The 19,968-nt window shown below is 41.9% G+C and overlaps 1 protein-coding gene across 3 annotated transcripts in view; it reads left to right on the top strand.

Moving 5' to 3' along the window:
• Positions 1-19,968, top strand: part of C5 (complement C5) — a 76,330-nt gene that overhangs the window by 4,692 nt on the left and 51,670 nt on the right. For all 3 annotated transcript variants that reach the window (XM_079961899.1, XM_079961898.1, XM_079961900.1), the window contains exons 2-10: positions 364-556; positions 2,945-3,113; positions 4,191-4,261; positions 5,347-5,438; positions 11,028-11,110; positions 12,818-12,908; positions 13,850-13,955; positions 18,330-18,456; positions 19,144-19,259. In XM_079961899.1, the coding sequence (XP_079818025.1) occupies positions 364-556; positions 2,945-3,113; positions 4,191-4,261; positions 5,347-5,438; positions 11,028-11,110; positions 12,818-12,908; positions 13,850-13,955; positions 18,330-18,456; positions 19,144-19,259 (1,048 nt within the window). The remainder of the gene's footprint in view (positions 1-363; positions 557-2,944; positions 3,114-4,190; positions 4,262-5,346; positions 5,439-11,027; positions 11,111-12,817; positions 12,909-13,849; positions 13,956-18,329; positions 18,457-19,143; positions 19,260-19,968) is intronic.

Here is a 19,968-nt window from a genome sequence, read left to right as displayed (position 1 = left end):
AGTTTATCCTTATATAAACGGAGTACATGGGCCCCCTGCTGTTGACTGTCATTTAAGTGCTTAATAAACCTACCCCATGTCAGTGTTTGTAAAAAGCAAAAAAAAAAAAAAAAAAGGGTTCTGACCTCCCTTTGTCTCCTCAGCCTGGTCCTCGGACCCTTGTCGGCACAAAAAGAGTCCACGAGAATATATATACAACCTGCTGCAGGCCGCTGAGTCATGCTGACCCAGCTGTATTCACATTAAAGAAACAGTGGCCATTTTAGCCGTGACACCCCACCCCCATTTTTCAGACAGTACTTTATCAGCTTTCCTTGGAATCCATTTAAAAAAAAAAAAAATTGATGCCCCTTTCTCTTACAGTTATGTCGTTTCTTCACCCAAAATGTTCCGCGTTGGGGCCTCTGAGATGGTGGTGATTCAAGCCTTTGGATATGAACAAGAGTTTCCAGTCACAATATCTGTGAAAAGCTTCCCAGATAAGCAAACTACTTTTGCCTCTGGTCGTGTTCAGTTAACACCTGCCAATAAGTTTCAAGGAGCTGTAACCTTAACGGTATGTAGTACAGCATTTCTGATACATGTATGTGCTTGGTTTATTGAGGCATCTAATCATAAGCCTGCATTTTTATTAAAGCTTATATGTTTAATCAGGGCTTGTATTTTAAGAAAAACTTAATGATTTTCAAATATTTTATGCCAGGAGACCAGTTGCCTAAAAAACCTTGGCAAGATATTTTTACTCCTAGACAAGGGGCCCCCCTGATTTATAGCAGAAAACAATTCTCAAAGTCGTAAAAAGGGAATTACAGGCTGACAGCCAAGGTTACACTGACCCTACAAATTAAGGGTGGATAAATAGTAAAATGAGCCATATCTTCTTCCTAAGGTTAAGAAGGTCAAGAGCAGTGAAAAAGCATCTAGCTGGTAGAAACAGAACATTTTCTGGGAAGACTTTTCAAAAGCTGTTTGTTTCTTAAACTAAGATCCTTTTAAGATTTCTTTTCCTTTTAAAAGGTTATTTATGTATTAAATATATTAGTTTAAATATAATTATGCAAAGGATTTAAGAAATGCTAGATTCTTATTTCATATAGTTGTAAGAGTTGTAACTATCCTGAAATTAAGTCAGGCACTAGCCAAGCCCCTTGCCAGACAGAAGACGCCAATCGAGCGCTCCTGATATATGGTTGTCAGGCCTTTTGTTTAGAAACCTTCAAATGAAGGAGATCTCTCAATGTTGATGTGAACTCAATCTTTGACATATGCATAAGATAAAAATTCAAGATTAATTATCTGTTTTGGAAGGCAATAGGGCAAGGAGGGCAAGAGGTGAGCTGGTAATTAAGATTCCTTGTTGAGACACATGTAAGATATATTACTACTTATTTGTCATTTATAGATAGAAGAATATATAGCTTTTTGATTTCCATAAAAGGGCAAGAAGGAAATGGGTGTATCTTTTGTGATTGGTTCTAGCAAACAGCCAATAGGAATTTCAACCAGGCTGATTGGACAGAGGCAGCCACAGGAGGAGCAAGGGGGCTGGATTAAGGAAATATAAGTGCTGGCCAGAATGGCAAGAGGCCAGGCCAGAGCTTGGTAACCATATACCACTGTGCCTCATATTTATTTGTCTGACAAATAAATTACTATTTTAATTTCTCTATTGCTGCGTTGAATATTTCATTCCAGCTAAGCGTTAACCACAAGCAGGGTGCTACATTATAACAATGTTGGGGAACTTCAGGCCCTCCAGGCCTCTCTATGTGGCCTTCAGAACTCACCACAGACCTCACCCACCACTGGCCCTGCTTTGTACTTTAAAGCGTTTTTGTCTGGCTTGAATGTGCCTTTGAACTCAAATAATGCCTCTTGCTTGCCTGGCTGGAGGACAAAGAAGGGTTATTTGTGTATAGAAAGTCACCTACTGTACAAAAATACATCCATTGCTCCATCCACTTTTGCCTCTGGTCATGCCCACCATTGCAGGGGTGGCCCATCCCATAGATTCATAGCTGAGTGGGAATTTGAACCCTGGTCTCCTAGGTCCTGGTGTTATGTATTGAAGTTCTCACCCTGGCCACCAGGAGTATCGTGTATATAGTTTTCACTCAGGTCCACATCAGTTATTTTAGGCGGGAAACCCTGGGTTGTTGTTGCTACAATGTTGACAGCCGGCTGCCTATAAAAGCAGGCCGGCTGAGCTGTTTGCTGTTCAGTTCTGTTCCACCTTACAAATAAAGAGCTGTGTCGTCTGCTATGTCTACCCACTATTTAACATCTAGTACCTGGAGGGACGCAGGTGGCGCTGTGGGTTAAAGCCTCAGCGCCTAGGACTTGCCAATCGAAAGGTCGGTGGTTCGAATCCCTGCGGCGGGGTGCGCTCCCGCTGCTCGGTCCCAGCGCCTGCCAACCTAACAGTTCGAAAGCACCTCCGGGTGCAAGTAGATAAATAGGGACCGCTTACCAGAGGGAAGGTAAACGGCGTTTCCGTGTGCGGCTCTGGCTTGCCAGAGCCGCGATGTCACGCTGGCCACGTGACCCGGAAGTGTCTCCGGACAGCGCTGGCCCCTGGCCTCTTAAGTGAGATGGGCGCACAACCCCAGAGTCTGTCAAGACTGGCCCGTACGGGCAGGGGTACCTTTACCTTTACCTTTACATCAGCCTAATCATAAGTCCATACTAGCACTCTTGTACTCTTTTAATTATTTTTGTTTGTATTTTTGATTACATGTGCTTGCATGTGTATATAATATAGTTTCCTTATGTTCGTGTGAAGGCTTTGCCCAAAAACATTTTAAAATGTTTAAATACATAAATCATGACTTAATATATGCAGGGCAATACCCTTGCAACCACAAAATGCTATCTGCCACTGTTTTCCTTTCATGGGTTACTCTGGCATGTATGTTTTTAAAACTATTCTCTATCACATTTCTAGATTCAGCCAAAAGATTTGTCAAGCAGAGACCCAAAGAATTCAATTGGGCATGTGTATTTGGAAGCCATTTCTCCACACTTTACAAGAGAGAAGAAAATGCCTATTACATATGAGAATGGTTTTCTCTTTATTCAGACTGACAAACCTGTTTACACCCCGGATCAGTCAGGTAAAGTCAGCTTTCCTTTTGCTAAACACTTGGTGGCAATTCACATTATCCTGATCTTGTTTTATTTAAAAGTCCCAAACATTTTAAACCTATAGCACTGAATCAATTAATAATTCAACTCGAGGTCTTCCAAACTTCTTGTGTGTGTTCTGCTATGTGTCATTGACAAAATAGCACAATAATAGTGCAGTAGTAGTAGTAGGTCTCTGTTGCAGAAAAGCAAATACTGTAAATTTCCTTCTCTTGAGTTTGTAGTTACTGCATGTGTTACTTTAAACCACACAAGACACTGTTTGTCCAGTGATCTAGCCAATGATCTCTGTCGAAGTTAACTCCACTCCTACAAGCTTAGCTATTTTGTTGTTTCTTCCAACTTATTGAGACAAGATGTTAGCTACTTTCTCTCTTGCATCTCCTCTCATCCTGTAAGTCGTTCCAACATGAATATATCCTTTGAACTCCAGAAACTGCAAGTGATTATACCAATATAATTCATCCAAGCTACAAGGTCTGCTAACAGTCCCATATTGTGGCCATTTCCTCCTTATTATCCTTCCACCAGCAGGCGAAAACCTTCCTATTGAGATAATTGCTGGTTCTAAATATGTTTTGATGTATTTTAACTATTGCTTTTAACTTTCTTTCTTTCTTTCTTTCTTTCTTTCTTTCTTTCTTTCTTTCTTTAATTGATGTTTTTAAATTTTGGAAGTTGCCTTGAATCTCATCTTGGGAAAAAGGCAAGATATAAATAAAAAAATAGAATCCACACACAGAAATGCAAAGTTTATGTATGGTGACGTTCTGCTACTTAGGTGATGCCAAAGTGTGCATCCTGACTTCCCACTCCCCATGAGTGTAATCTGTCTGGTGATTAATTATAGTTAACATTGGTTGTTGTTGATTGCCATTGCACTGCTGCTGTTGCTGTGTGTGTTTCTTTTGCTATTGGTTGATGGTTTTCTTGTGCTTATGATTCTATTGATTGGTAGCTGCCTTGGGAAGCCCTAATGGGACTGAAAGTGAGGGAAAGATTTCCTTATAAATAAAGTAAGTTAAATAAACATTTTTACATTACAGTGAAGGTCAGGGTCTATTCTTTGAATGAAGAACTGAAGCCAGCACGAAGATCTGCCACCTTAACATTTGTGGTGAGTCTAATATGCAGCTAGACACATTTTGTGCCGTGTCAAAAAATATTAATTTTTGCAGTGTGAAATTAGCTTCTGTGCACTTGTGGATATGAGATTTATTAAGGAGCTAGGCAGCTTATTTTTAAAAGGGGCAGATGAGAAAAGATGAAAAAGAAGAAGAAGATGGTGAAACCAGTTCTCTTGAAGTATTTGAAAGCTTTTATTAATATTGTATTATGGAACTAATTACTTGACTAGTCAAAGGAGTTTATTGACTCATATTGAACTCTAAAGCATATATGTAGGTGTATGATTGTTACAAGCAATTAGAAAACAGGCAGTTATGCCATAGTGCATGTGAAAAATTCTTTCCTCACATTATCCTGTGTGCATGTGAAAAATTCTTCTGTTTCGAATTGAGGCGGGGCTCAGCTTCATCATTATGCCATGTGGAGTATGGGAGTGATTTTAGCAGGCACCAACAAGTGTATGGGGGAAGGTGCCTGCTTGATTCCAATAGGCAGGGAGTTTCCAAAGTACAGGCACTGCCACACTTTGTCGTTCAAAGCAGTCAAAGAGCACCAGGAATAGTAAGGAACACCAGGTGTCCTTATGTGGCCTGGAATAATCATTTCCGCAAGAACTTGAATTAGCAGCTTTCACTGAGCAGCTAGGGGAATGCTCAAGCTCTTCATGGAATGTAATTGTGCTCTTTCGTTGCTTCATTACAGTCACACCTTGCATTGAAAGCACATGGCTCACCCCAAAGCATCTTGGGAACTGTAGTTTGTTAAGGGTGCTGGGAGCTACAGCTCTTGTAATAGGTAAGTTACAGTTCCCAGATTCCTTTGTGGGAAGCCATGTGCTTTAAAGTTCATTACAGGTAGTTTAAACATATGGTGTGGGTGTGATAGCCTCGTCCAGTTCAAAAATATCCGAAGTTGGAGATAATTCATTTAAAAGATAGGTAAAAAGATTCAAAAGAGCATACATCCTTTGTGGATTTCTATACTTGATTATCCTAAGACATATATTCTATCTTACTCATTTGGATAATTAAGATTGTGCCATAGCTGTAAAAGCTGTTTTTATTTTCTGTAAAGGATCCTGATGGAGTAGAAGTGGATATTATCGAAGAAGAGGACGTCACTGGGATTTTATCTTTCCCTGACTTCAAAATCCCACCATATCCTAAGTAGATCTGTTCATATTTTAAATGTTATGGGTTGAATGAAACCTTTCCTTTATTTAGTATGAGGGATGTGTGCTCAGTCAGCTTTAAAATCTTTTTTATATAGCCTGAATATAGCGGATTGATCAGGACTTATCCCATGGTGCAGCGAATATTTGTCACTACTGTCAAATAATTTTGGAGCCTTGACATGGTGGAGGGGGGTGGGGGTTTCAGTATCATTTTACAAATCCATTCATTAGATAAAACCTCTCAAAACTGGAGACCAAATTTTGAGTGGAAGGGAAAGGAAGAAGGCTTGTCTCGACTAGTGGTTGATATGATGGGGCAGAGGCACTTATCTGACCACCTGACAGGTGAGTTGCTGCTCATTTCTGGGAGGGTGAGGGGTGACAAGCTCAGCATGGTGCAAACACGATGGCTGAGCCCATCCAGCACTCCTGTTGATACTTCTGTACCCTAAAACCCTCCTGACTGTCTTACTCCATCCCATCCCAAAATTATTATGATTAATAATTTTATTATTTATACCCCGCCCATCTGGCTGGGTTTCCCCAGCCACTCGGGGCAGCTTACAGCATATATAAAACATAGTAAAACATCAAACATTAACAACATCCTGATACAGGGCTGCCTTCAAGGGCTCCCAGTTAAGAGACAGTGATCCACCTGCTGGACTGTCAGGCAGGGGTGGACTTTGGTCTTTCAAATCTCAGCAGCACCCTCTGCAAGTCCAGAATTCGATGTTCCATTGCCTCTTGCATTCTGCTCAATTCACTACATCATAGTTGTAGTACCCACCCACCCCCAGGCTCTGTACCCAGCGAGGCAGAACTGGTTAAAGGTAACCACCCCCTGACCATTAGGACCAGTCGTGGCCAACTCTGGGGTTGCGGTGCTCATCTCACTTTATTGGCCGAGGGAGCTGGTGTACAGCTTCTGGGTCATGTGGCAAGCATGACTAAGCCACTTTTGGCGAACCAGAGCAGCACAAGGAAACGCCGTTTACCTTCCCGCCAGAGCGGTACCTATTTATCTACTTGCACTTTGATGTGCTTTCGAACTGCTAGGTTGGCAGGAGTAGGGACCGAGCAACGGGAGCTCTTCCCTAAATCTGCCTCTGTGTTAGATAAGGACTTCAGCCCCACCATGACGTCTGCTGCTAGGCTTCTCCGTGGTATAGGCTGAATAAATTTAGTTTCCTGGCTATAAAAATCCGCTTGTGGTGTGGTGATGAGCAACAGTGGAAATGCAATTGTGGGGCAGGGAACACTTTCCCCTCCTCTGGTTTCAAGAAATGGTATTCAGAAGCCCTGCTGCCTTCAGCTGTGGTGTTTACAGAGCAGAGGTTTCCAACCTTTTTGAGTCCATGGCTCCCTTGACCAGCTACATTCTTTCTGTGACGCACCATATGGGGAAACATGCACGAGCCTCAGATGCCCTGTTATGTCACCCCTTGCCTGCAGAGCTGGCACCCCCTCATTCCTTTTTGAACACCCTCCCTTGGGGAGTGTTCCCTCAGCCTCCTCCCTTCTTCTTGCCAGTCTTCTGGGCAGCTCCCGCAGCTGCTCCTGGTCTCTGAGCCATGCCCCAAAGAGAGGTGCCTCCTTACACTGACCCACTTTATTCTGAGGCCACCTCAGCTCCTGGCAACCAGCACCCCGTGGCCAGCCCCAGAGGCACCATTTGCCTGGGGAGCTTGTTGCTAGAGCCACTGTAAGCCTCTGGGAGACAGAGAAGCAAGAGGGCATCAGAGGAGGGAGGGAAGGAAAGAGGGATGGAGATCCATGTTGCTCGCAGCACACCTGACCATCATTCAAGGTGCCCCAGGGTGCTACGACACACTAGTTGAATACCACTGAGAGCATAGCTATCATGGCTAGTCGCCACTGATAGGCCTCTCCTCTTATGAATTCGTTTAAATCTTTTTAGAAGCCATCTTGTTTGGTGGCCCTTACTACAAGTTCCATAGTTTAACAATGCATAAATAGCAGCTTCAGTGGAGATTGTTCCATTAGGGGAATGGGAGCATCAGTCTACCTGCCCTTACCCTGCCTTACCTGTTTACCTTAAAAGTAAAGGTAAAGGGACCCCTGACCGTTAGGTCCAGTCGCGGACAACTCTGGGGTTGTGGCGCTCATCTCGCTTTACTGTCAACCAATCCAGAGAACAGCATTGTCTGTCAGCTCCCTCCTCCTTAGTGTTATCCCTTGAGGAATCCCACATGGAGGAGGATGGAGACAAAACTAGAATTAGTTGACACATTGGCTCTAGCGATACCTACTTTTGCCCCCCCCCCTTTCCACCTGCTTTCCACCCTACCAGTCCCACAGAACAGTTTTAAGGGGAGGGACTTTGGTTGGAACTACAGCTGTGAGGAAAATACAGTGGTACCTCAGGTTACATATGCTTAAGGTTACATACGCTTCAGGTTACAGACTCTGCTAACCCAGAAATAGTGCTTCAGGTTAAGAACTTTGCTTCAGGATGAGAACAGAAATCGTGCAGCAGTGGCACAGTGGCAGCAGGAAGCCCCATTAGCTAAAGTGGTGCTTCAGGTTAGGAACAGTTTCAGGTTAAGTACGGACCTCTGGAACGAATTAAGAACTTAACCTGAGGTACCACTGTACTTTGATTCTTCTTCCCTGACCACTGTGGTCTTCCTGGAACTCCAGCTCCACCTTGATTGCTGTTTAGATTTTTTTTTAAACCATGCATTTTAATGTCACCTGTGCAGTTAACATCACATCACATCTCGTTTGGCCCTTACAAAATCCCTTAAAGATACAATAAAGGGGATGTGCAGCACTCTCAATGTACAGTGGTACCTTGGGTTAAGTACTTAATTCGTTCTGGAGGTCTGTTCTTAACCTGAAACTGTTCTTAACCTGAAGCACCACTTTAGCTAATGGGGCCTCATGTTAAGGCCGCGCCACCAGAGCACAATTTCTGTTCTCATCCTGAAGCAAAGTTCTTAACTCGAGGTACTATTTCTGGGTTAGAGGAGTCTGTAACCTGAAGCATATGTAACCTGAAGCGTATGTAACCTGAGGTACCACTGTATTTGAAAGGGTGCAAAACATGTTTCCCTTTAGCCCTCTAGGGGGTGCTGGAAATTCATTTGGTGTTTGAAAGCAAGGAGCAACATAACTGGTTTCTTCCTTGAGGAAAAGATGACAGCTCTGTTTTTTTAATGCTGTCCGCCAGCCCTCTCTAATCGCATGCTACATTGCACTGTTTCAGTGTGGTGGCTCAGACTTGACTGACTGCAGTCATAGAATCATAGAATTGTTGTAAGTTTCATTGTGCAGACCCTCCCAAGTGTCCCTATTTTCCAGGGACGTCCCTGATTTAGAGAAGCTGTCCTGGTTTCTGACTTGATCCCGGAATGTCCCGCTTTTCCTTAGGATGTCCCTATTTTCATTGGAGAAATGTTGGAGGGTATGGAGTTATCTGACCCCTGAGCCGTCTGAAGGCAATCCTGTATAGGGAGGTTTTTTTTTAAAAAAAGATTTAATGTTTTGTTATTTTTTTATATATGTTGGAAGCTGCCCAGAGTGGCTGGGGCAACCCAGTAAAATGTGCGGGGTATAAATAGTAAAATTATAATTCTGGAATGGGATGTCCCTATTTTCATCAGAGAAATGTTGGAGGGTATGAATGGGCATGATTTCCAAAAGAGAGATACTAACACTCACAGACCCCATCTATACATTCATCTGTACATTTAAAGCAGTTTCAAAGCACATGACACAGTCATTGCCTCCCCCCACAAAATCCCGGGAACTGTAGTTTATTCAGGGTGCTGAGACCGCTATCCCCATCAAACAGCTACAATACTCAAGAGTGATTTAACTATCAATCTGTTCCCAGCTTTGAGAGGGGATTGGGGTCTCCAAAGAACTCTCTCACACTTAACAACACCAATGTGGTTCAGTGACCAGATCAGGGTTGCTGAGGTTTTTAGGTCCCACAGCACATTTAGATTTTGGAGTGAGTGGTGTGGGTGCCACCTCCCTGGCAAACTTTTTGCTCCCCCATTCTGCCTGCCATTGCCCTTCCCCAAAACAAAAAGAAATGAAATGCATGCACACAGACTACGTTTTCCAAGCAATCAATGCACAAACCAGGTCCTGTAGAATTAATCCCAGTGCTGAAAAGCACAGAGTTGAAAGAGGAAGTGGGCAAGAGAGTCACCCTTCTAATTTCCTTCTTAAGCTCTGTGTAATTTTCAAAGGATTAAAAAAAATATCTTTCACCATCTCAAAGGAGCTGTTTCTCTCTGTGTGTGGTGAATCAGGTTTTGTGAGTGCAAGGTGAAGACCTCAAGGCAGACCCTCCAAGTATTCCTATTTTTCAGGGACAGTCATGGATTTACAGAAGCCATCATCCCAGTTTCTGATTTGATCCCAGAATAGCCCTGCTTTTCCTTAGGATGTCCTAATTTTAATCAGAGAAATGTTGAAGGGTATGGTAGGACTTCCCTATTTTCATCAGAGAAATGTTGGAGGGTATGACAAGGGCGTCGTAGGGCCCATGGTAGGGTTGCCACTTTTGGTTGGGCAAAATAAAGGACAGGTCAGGCAAAATACGGGATGGGTTGGGGGGGCGGAATTGGAGGCTAAAAATTACTTGGTGCAGAAACGACTTCAAAGCAATCCATTACAATGGCACACACAGTTAACAGCAGTTTATTCAATAGAAAAAGCAAAAAACAAAAGCACTATAATTTACAACTATAAGAAAAATATTGCATATTACATGCCATAGTTGAGCTTTGTAATGCTAATTGGTTTGATACAAACCAGCATGAAACATCACAGTTGCATAGTGTTCAGCCCAATCAATTGCAAGCTATTTGTAACCTCAAACAATACTGGAAGGGAATTAAGCAAAATTAACATCTTGCCAGTCAGCAAGTCATTCTGTTTTGAGAATATAGTCTCTTTCTCTCTCTCTCTCTATTTCACCTTCCTTGTCTACTTTCTGTCACTTCTTGCTGCATTAAGCAGTGGTTTGCCTTCAAATATAATAGGGAATGGAGTTGGGATTTTGCCACAAGACAGGGAAACATATAGTTTGTTGGAGTTTTGGCACATAGGGGCATGGCAGAAGAAACACACTGGCTACTACACGCGCAGCAGAGCTCTGCTTGGTAAAACTTTGTAAAGCTATTTGCTTAGAGGCAAGCCTGGAAGGAACTTCACAGTAACAATTCCCCCAATTTCTTGTAACCGATCTGAAACCACAAACATTTGTAAAACGTTACTGAAAGGAAATAAAGCAAAATTAACATCTTCGTTTCTGTAGGTCACCCTCTGTCTGTGCAGTTTTGCAGAGGAGGAGGAACTAAAATACAGAGAAAAAAGTGTTGAAGTCTAAAACAGCACAGAGGACACTTTTCTGCAAAAAGAAAAAGAAAAAGAAAAGCAAAGATGCCCTAGCCTAGCCCATGGGCACAACTTTAGTGGTTAGAGGCTTGACCAGGGAAACTGGGTCCAAATTCCTGCTCAGCCAAGAAGTTCAGTGTGTGGCTTTAAGGCTCCCTTTCCCCATTTTTTTTTTTTTTTAATTTTCTCTTTTTCCCCATAGATTTGGTTATTGGACAATAAAAGCCAAGTATCAAAAGGATTTCACAACCTCTGCCAAAACAGGGTTTCAAGTTAAAGAATATGGTAATGTGGATATTTATATAGATACTATAAAGCCAATTCACTAATTCTCTTTTTGGGGGAGGTATATTATAATATTCTTTGAACTGGTAATGAGTAAGATGGACATATTTATTTGTTAACTGTTTTTAGATGTCCTTAGATGTTTGTAAATGTTTTGTTTTGTTTTTAGTTGTATTGTTTTGTTGTTCGTGGTTTGCTGCCCTAGGCTCCTTTGGCGGGGAGTGGGGGCAGGAAGAGTGGGATATAAATTTAATGAATTTCATCAGTGGATTAATTTCATGAATGGTTAGGCAGTTGAGGGCTACCATACCTAATTATCGGTTTAAAGTACTAAATGACTTGTGCCCCAAATATCTGAGAGATAACGTCATACCTTACAATCCCTCTCAGTTGTTAAGATCAGCAGAGGGAGCCATCTTGGTAGTTCTGCTGCCCTCAGAAGTATGGAGGTTGGTGGCCCAAAATAGGGCCTTCTCTGTGACAGCCCCTAAGGCATAGAATTCCCTCCCCACAGAGGTGTATTTGGCACCCTTGTTATGTAGTTTCTGTTTTATGCTGAAGTCAGACATCTTCACCCTGGCCTTTAACACCGTATAGATATACAAATATATAGATTAGCACCCACCTTATCCCCTTGACTATAATGTGTTTCAAACTGTTTTCATTATGTATTTTTTAATTGCTGTAACCAGCCCTGGGTGAGTAAGAATCTAATTAATAATAAGCTCATTGGAAGCATGTTCTACAATTATGCAAGGAAAACTTCCAGCTGGTTATCAGCATGGAGAGAACTGAGAGAGGACATGATAGCACCCATTAGGACATGATAGCACCCACTGGGTGCTATCTCTCCTAATATGCACATTTTTATAAGCAGATTTGCCTGATATCCAGATATTTGAAAAGCAGCTTCCCATATTTTTGTATTTTATGTTCACTAATGACTGCATTAATATGCATAAAGGTAAAGGTAAAGGTACCCCTGCCCGTACGGGCCAGTCTTGACAGACTCTGGGGTTGTGCGCCCATCTCACTTAAGAGGCCAGGGGCCAGCGCTGTCCGGAGACACTTCCGGGTCACGTGGCCAGCGTGACATCGCTGCTCTGGCCAGAGCCAGAGCCAGAGCCAGAGCCGCACACGGAAACGCCGTTTACCTTCCCGCTGGTAAGCGGTCCCTATTTATCTACTTGCACCCGGAGGTGCTTTCGAACTGCTAGGTTGGCAGGCGCTGGGACCGAGCAGCGGGAGCGCACCCCGCCGCAGGGATTCGAACCGCCGACCTTTCGATCGGCAAGCCCTAGGCGCTGAGGCTTTAACCCACAGCGCCACCTGCGTCCCATTAATATGCATACTTTACCCTAATATATGCATCTTTGTATACATTACTTAATTCGAGAACTATGTTGCAAAATTCAGAGTAGTGCCAGTTTTTGAAGGGTCATTGTGCTTCAATTCAGATATTGTTTCAAAAAGTGAGAATCAGGCAAGTTTGCTTCTAAATTTGAACTGAATCAAATTTCTCCCCCTTTCCTGCTCTTAAGCAAGGAACTGGTCTAAGCACATGCCTCCAAACTCTGGATGGAGGTCTGGTGAAAACATGTGCTAGCCCTAGCAGTGAATGTTCTGCAGAAATAGATTTGATCTCTTTTATACAGTACTTAAAAGTAAAAGGGTTTAACTGAGCTTTCTTCCACTTCACATTTCAAGCATTGCCAAGCTTCTCTGTCATGATAGAACCAGAAAAGAATTTTATAAGCTCTCAGCAATTTGAACAATTCAGGATCATTATTAAAGCGAGGTAAGGCGGGCTTGTGCATATTGCATCCTTCTTGTTTGTCTTTGGGTTTGCTTTTTAAAAGCAATTATTTTTAATGGGGGGCGGGATTTGCAATGTGAGAGTCTTGTCTTGTATCTTCTGCAAAGCTGTAGTGGATTCTGGAATGTAAAACATGGTTTTCTTCCTCGTAATTGTTTGTACTCTTGTTTTCTGCTATAATTGGTTGAAGCTATTTATCTAACAAAATGTATAAACCATGTAATTGTAAATAAAAGGTTGTGATCATCTAATTTCTACTTTGAGTGGACACATTGAAATTTCTAGATCTAAGTTAGTAATGAGCATTAATTTCAGTGGGTCCTTTCTGATTAGGACTAGCAATGGATACAACATAAAACCTCTTACATACAGTATAAAATATACATTAAAATTGTCAATAAAAATCAAAGCTAAAGAGCTTAAAACCCCCAAAATAGAACTATAATGAATTGTTAAAACACACATTGAAGCTAAAATTATAGCTCAAAATACATGTTAATCTAACTAAGTTCTACTCAGAGTAGACCCACTGAAATTAATCAACCTAAATTACTCTTGTCAGTTAATTTCAGTGGGCCTACTCCTAGTAGGACTAATGTGACAGAACCCAGTGCTTCTGAAATTTCATTCTTTACCTCATTGTGATACATTTTTTAAACAAAGAAACAAAACCCTTCTTGTCTGAAATAAATCAGTTACTACTATAAGTTTAGCTCATAGTTTTCTGTGAAACAGTGTCAATAACTGGTGGAGTGGTTTTGTTTTGAACTGTTTTTAATAATGTCTTTTAAATTGTAGTATCTCACCCTGTGGTATTATGATAAAGGGTGGGTACTAAATTGAAATAGTAGTAGTAGTAGCAGCAGCAGCAATAGTAATAGTAGTGATAATAATAATATTTCTACTTTGCTGTTATTTTCAAGATATTTTTACAACAAGAGATTGGCTAATGCTCAAGTTTATGTCCGTTTTGGAATAATTCAAGGAGATGAAAAAAAGATGCTTCCCAGAGCATTGCAACGCATTGAGGTAAGGTTGGATCAAAAATAATTACATCAGGCCTCCTGTCACAGTTCCCAGTGTAGCTTCTGAGGTTTAGATCTGTCTCCAGGTTTACCCTGACAGTTACTGAGTGTCAGCATTCCAATTTTAAACTAGTACTATCAAGGGTATAAGGAAAACATGAACAAACCACAGGCTACTTTGGACTGAAATTGAGCAGACAGTACCTCATCACAGAACGGTTTTATCTTGGCTTGAGAAGCCAGGCCACATCAGTTGATGCCTTGTTGATTTTCCATGAAAGTAAGCCGTACTCTAGCAGGACCATGTAACATTTTAAAACAAAACAAAACACATTCGGACCAGCAATTTATTAAAAAGTCCAGATCTTACAGCATGGTCCTTTTCAAGCAAGGCTTGTCTCCTACAGCAGTGCAGCCGTGGAGTCAAAGGCATCTCTTCTAGTCTTTCTTCTTCCCCATCTTCTTCCTAGCACACCTTGTTCTAAAAGACTCTTCCTGTCACTGTGAACCCACATCCTGTCACCACGGCAATCCCTGTCTTCCCAGGCTCAGGCTCTCAGATGGGCTAACATGACATTTCATCATTTTAATGCCTCGATCCCAGGTGAGGCCCTGGCTTGGAAAGAAAGCTTAGCCTTTATTTTTCCCACTGGCCTGCAAGTTTCCCTTCAATACTCCAAATAATCAAAATCCTACCATTTATTAATTTATAGGATTTGGGTTTGTGTCCCCAAATCTATAATAATTAATATTTTTATTCATAGTCAATGCTTTTCATTTTTAAACCTGAAAGAGCACATTTAAGGGCTCTCCTAGAGGACCTATTTATTGAGCATCCATCCTGATTTGCTTGCACAAAGTTTATGTCGTGGTTCGACGATATCTGGACTTTATTGCGCTTTTGTCCTGATTTGCTTGTGTAGCATTTAAACATCTTCCTGCTAATTATTCATTCATCCTATGCTTTTCAGTGCATTTCCCAGCAAAAACTCTGGATTTGTTGTGCCAGGTGCAACGTCACCATCATCATTATTATGTAAATTTCGATACTACCCTCCATCAGAGGATCACAGGGTGGTTTACAGAAATGCACTTTGTTTGAGCAAACATAGTTCTGGTTTGCTGTCAGCTGTGAACGATGGAAGTGCACTTGAATTTCCCTTTAGCGAACATGAAACTGTGTGAGGGGATTTTTGTTGTTGTTGTCATTTTCTGGTTGCCACTTCTGCATGTGTGCATGGAAAAGCTACTGATTCTAACACATATGAAAGGTTCACAGTAGACAGCTCACCATTATATTTTGCCTGCTTGAACTTGAGCTTTTTCTACATCCATGCTTCAAAAGTAAAGGATAAATTTCGCTCTTGATGTAGGATGAGGCTAAGAGGGGAGTCCTGTTATCTGAGCAGCCTAGGACTTCTATATACAGTGGATGCTCGGGTTGCAAACGTGATACGTGCGGGATGCACTTTCGCAACCCGTGGTGTTCGCAACCCGCAGAGCTGCGTTTGTGCATGTGCGGATTGCGATTTGGCTCTTCTGCGCATGCGCAAAGCACAATTTAGCACTTCTGTACATGCACGGCTGTCGAAACTTGGAAGTAACCCATTCCAGTACGTCCAGGTTTTGGCATGTCCATAACCTGAAAAAACGGAACCTGAAGCGTCTGTAACCCGAGGTATGACTGTACACTGCCCAGGCTAGCATCTTGGAGAGGTCACGGTGCAGTTTGACTTTATCCCCAGAGGTGCACTCTCTTGAAACAGACAGGTGGTACCTCATCCACCAGGGCGAGGGGGGCACTTCTCCACCAGTCTCAGTCTGGCTTCTTACTGACAAGCAGTCCAGGGGGTGGCACTGCCTCTCAGCTTCCTCCTCTTTAGGTTCAAAGTTGCCCTTGCAGGACTCAGCAGTGACGTAGATGGGGAAAAAACTATAATTTGTTGGCTCTGCCTGTCACTAGCTCTGGTGCCAGCTGTTGCTGGGCTCCCTGCCTTATGCTCTACCAGTCCCTAGTAGGCACCAGCCACCACTGGCATCTAGAAATGTTTATGAGGAAGATTGTCTCATAGCAGGAATAGACAACCACTAGCCCATGAGTTGGAACCAACTGCAAAGTCTCTCCCAATGTTCTTTTCAGCAACATGTGCATTTTTTGTGTTATTTTCACTTTTATATATATATTATATACAATACATGCATTTTTAATGTGGATATTTTTCACTAACAATACACATTTATGTACATATATGCAATTTGGACACTTTTGAATTGGAGAATTTAAAAACAAAACAAAACCATTTTGGGTGGTGCATTGTTTCAGTGTTAATTAAAATGCAAACCCAACTGAATTTCTCCCCTCATCCCAAATCTCCACTCTTTAAAAATATATAAATGCTTTGACTTGGAAGCCAACCATTTCCACATTTTAACTAACAGCCCAGTCCACAAGCCACTTAAACATCAGTTACTTGGATTTAAGATGATGCAGACCCGGCTTCCAGCCAGGTCCTCCCTTGAGTGGGTGAGAGTGCATGTCTTTGAACTGCTTCCATTTCCAGCTGCTTCTGGGAACTCAGTTTGAAATATTTGCTATTACTTGGGCAGATGCCAATATATTTTCCAGGCAAGAAAACATTGGTGTTCTTTAGAATTTTTCATTCTTCAGATCAGCTAAAAATGAGAAACGTACTTCAGAGTTGCCAGGATTTGTAATTCGGCAAACAACTGCCAACTATTTTGGTGCTCCTTTCAGGATTCAGAAGCATTTGTCCCAAAAACTAGGTCAACGAATGAAGTTATTTTTGTTCTTTTTAGTGTCCTGATTTCAAAAGTGAATCAGTCAGCCATCCCACTGATGAACACTTTGGTGCTAGAAATGGGTATCATCGCAATAGTGTGAAATGGCTTATGTTGACACTGTGTTGCAGGATGCTATCCAAGTCTAATTGGTTGACTGTATGCCGCTGTATTGCTTTATGCCAGGAATAAGGAACCCATGGCCCTATCAGTGTTGTCGTTAAAATTTCTATACCACCCTTCATCCGAGGATCACAAGGTGGTTTACAGTATAGAAAATAATAATAATAATAACAGCAGCAAACAAAAACAATACCCCCACCCGTTTAAAAGGCCATAGATTGTTTAATTAGCCAAAACCCTGGGAGAATAGGAGTTTTTGCCTAGTGTCTAACAATATATAATGAAGGCGCCAGGCAAGCCTCCCTGGTGAGAGCATTTCACAGTCAAGGAGCCACTGCAGAAGAGGCCCATTCTTGTGCTGCCACCCCTCAGGTCTCTTACGGCGAAGGCACACATATAATAATAATAATAATAATAATAATAATAATAATAATAATTTTTTATTTATACCCCACCCTCCCCAGCCAAGGCGGCTAACAAGCAATAATAAAAACATGTTGAATGAATACAACTTAAAAACAAAATTAAAACACAACATTAAAATATTGAAACATTAAAATATTAAAATGTAGCCTCATCACAGGAGGAGAAAGGAAAAAGGAAAAGGAAAGAGGGGGAGGGAATCAAATTGGCTCCAAGCCAAAGGCCGGGCGGAACAACTCTATCTTACAGGCCCTGCGGAAAGAAATCAGATCCTGCAGGGCCCTGGTCTCATGAGGCAGAGCGTTCCACCAGGCCGGAGCCAGAGTTGAAAAGGCCCTGGCTCTGGTTGAAGCTAATCTAATTTCCTTAGGGCCTGGGACCTCTAGGGTGTTGCTATTTATGAACCTTGAGACTCTCCGTGGGGCATACCGGGAGAGGCGGTCCCGTAGGTACGAGGGTCCTAGGCCTCAGGTGGTGATTGCAAGGTCCAGGTCAGTTTGTAAGGGGAGAGGCAGGCCTGGAGGTATTGTGGTCCTGAGTCTTTTAAGGCTTTGTAGGTCAAAATCAGCACTTGGAATTGTGCCCAGAAAGTGATTGGCAGCCAATGCCATTGGGCCAGGATTGGCAGTATATACTGCATTCAATTAAGTTATATTCAGATTTGACCCCTGAAATTAGTGGATCTATTCACCTTACAAGGCTACAGTTCCCAGAGTTCCCTGGGAAGAGGGTTGTACAGTAAAACCACCCTGAGAATTGTATATAGATGAAGGGGAAAGGAGTTCTCTCAGCAACTCTCAGCATTTTTAGCAAACTACAATTCCCAGGATTCTGGGGGGGGGGGAGCCATGGTTGTTTAGAGTGGTATGATACTGCTTTAAATGTATAGTGCAGATGAAACATAACTGTATTTTTTTAAACCTCCTTGAAATCATTGGATGAAGGGTGGTATAGATTTTTTTGTAAATAAAATGAATAAAACTGTCTCTGTTCCTGGATAGTTTCTGATACTGTTATGCATCTTGATCATCAGATGGAGAACGGATTAGCAGAGTGCAATTTTAACAGCAAAGTGGCTGTTGATGAAATAGGTTACGGCAGTCTCCAAGAGCTTGATGGCGCAATACTTTATATTGCCGCTTCAGTGCTGGAATCCACAGGTAATTATCTCATGTTCACACACACTCTATCTCTGGCCCCACTTATGTCATATTGTGTGACCAGTGCTTTTTTCTGGGGGGACGCACGTGTACGCATACCCCTAAACATTTTGTGAATCTAAGTTTGGCCTCATTGAGGGGCAGTATTTCAATATGAGCAGGAAAATGAGAGTATCTCTAAACATTTTTTTCAGGTGGGGGGAGCACTGGGTGTGACCACACTTGGAATACCATGTTCAGTTCTGGTCACCTCATGTCAAAAAGGATAGTGTAGAGTTGGAAAAGTTTCAGAAAAAAGGCAACCAAAATTAGCAAGGGGGTGGAGCAACTTGCCTATGAAGAAAGGTTGCAGCATTTTAGTTTAAAGAAAAGTAAGGGGGAACCATGATATAAATTTACTATCTATTTATTGCATTTGTTAATATAGACCACTTGATATATACCACTTTACTTGTAGTAAAGCCTCTAAGTTGTTTACAAGAAATACTTAAATTATCAATAAAGGCAATATTTCTTAAACAAACCATGAACGTTCATTTATTTGCCAAAATTCATACTAGAATAGTTATTTATTTTGTTCTAAACAAAGCTTATTTCTGAAAGAAACTCAGGATGGCTAACATGACACTGGTGTTGTTTTTTGTATTCAGTCCTGTTCTCACAAGAAACATCTAATTTTTTTGCTAGGTGGCCATAGCGAAGACAGTGAACTTTTCAGTGTCCATTATGTTCTGTCACCTTACAAACTCAATTTGGTTGCTACTCCTCTTTTTGTGAAGCCTGGACTCCCCTTCTATATTAAGGTTGGTTAACATGACTAAAGGAAATGCACACTCAGCGGAATTACCATAATACTTTAATAACAACATCATGAGATCCCTGCTCCCATGCAGCACCTACTCCTTCTAAGGAAGAATATTAGTTTGTGTCTGGATGAGGGGGCTTAAAGATGTAAATTGATTGTTCAGAGATTGCCAGCTGATCACCAGTAACAGGATCAAACAAACACAACTTAATTAGATTTCCCCCAGAAAAATTAATTTGCTTGTTTTCCTCTTCCCTCCCCACCACCTGCCATGTCTTTTTAGATTTTAAGTAAGAGGGCAGGGACTGTTTGTTTTTTAAATCAATTTGTAAGCCACTCTGGGAGGTTTTCCAGCTGAAGCGAACAGTATAAATGCTTTGAATGAATGAATGAGAATGGGGAAATCCAGATTAAATGAGGAACGAATGCAGGCTGGCATAGTATTATTTTATAAAGTGCAGCTTTGGCACATTTTCCTTTAAAAGTGAACTAAATAAAATTTCTTCCTCTTTTCCAAATTGGAGAGGTATAAAGCATATGGTAGAACATTATTAGGGGACACAGGTGGCGCTGTGGGTAAAACCTCAGTGCCTAGGGCTTGCTGATCGCATGGTCGGCGGTTCGAATCCTCGCGGTGGGGTGAGCTCCCGTCTTTCGGTCCCAGCTCCTGCCCACCTAGCAGTTCAAAAGCACCCCTAAGTGCAAGT

The sequence above is a fragment of the Podarcis cretensis genome (assembly GCF_951804945.1).
Source record: "Podarcis cretensis genome assembly, chromosome: Z".
Lineage (NCBI taxonomy): Eukaryota > Metazoa > Chordata > Lepidosauria > Squamata > Lacertidae > Podarcis > Podarcis cretensis.
This window is presented reverse-complemented; position numbering and strand designations above follow the sequence as displayed.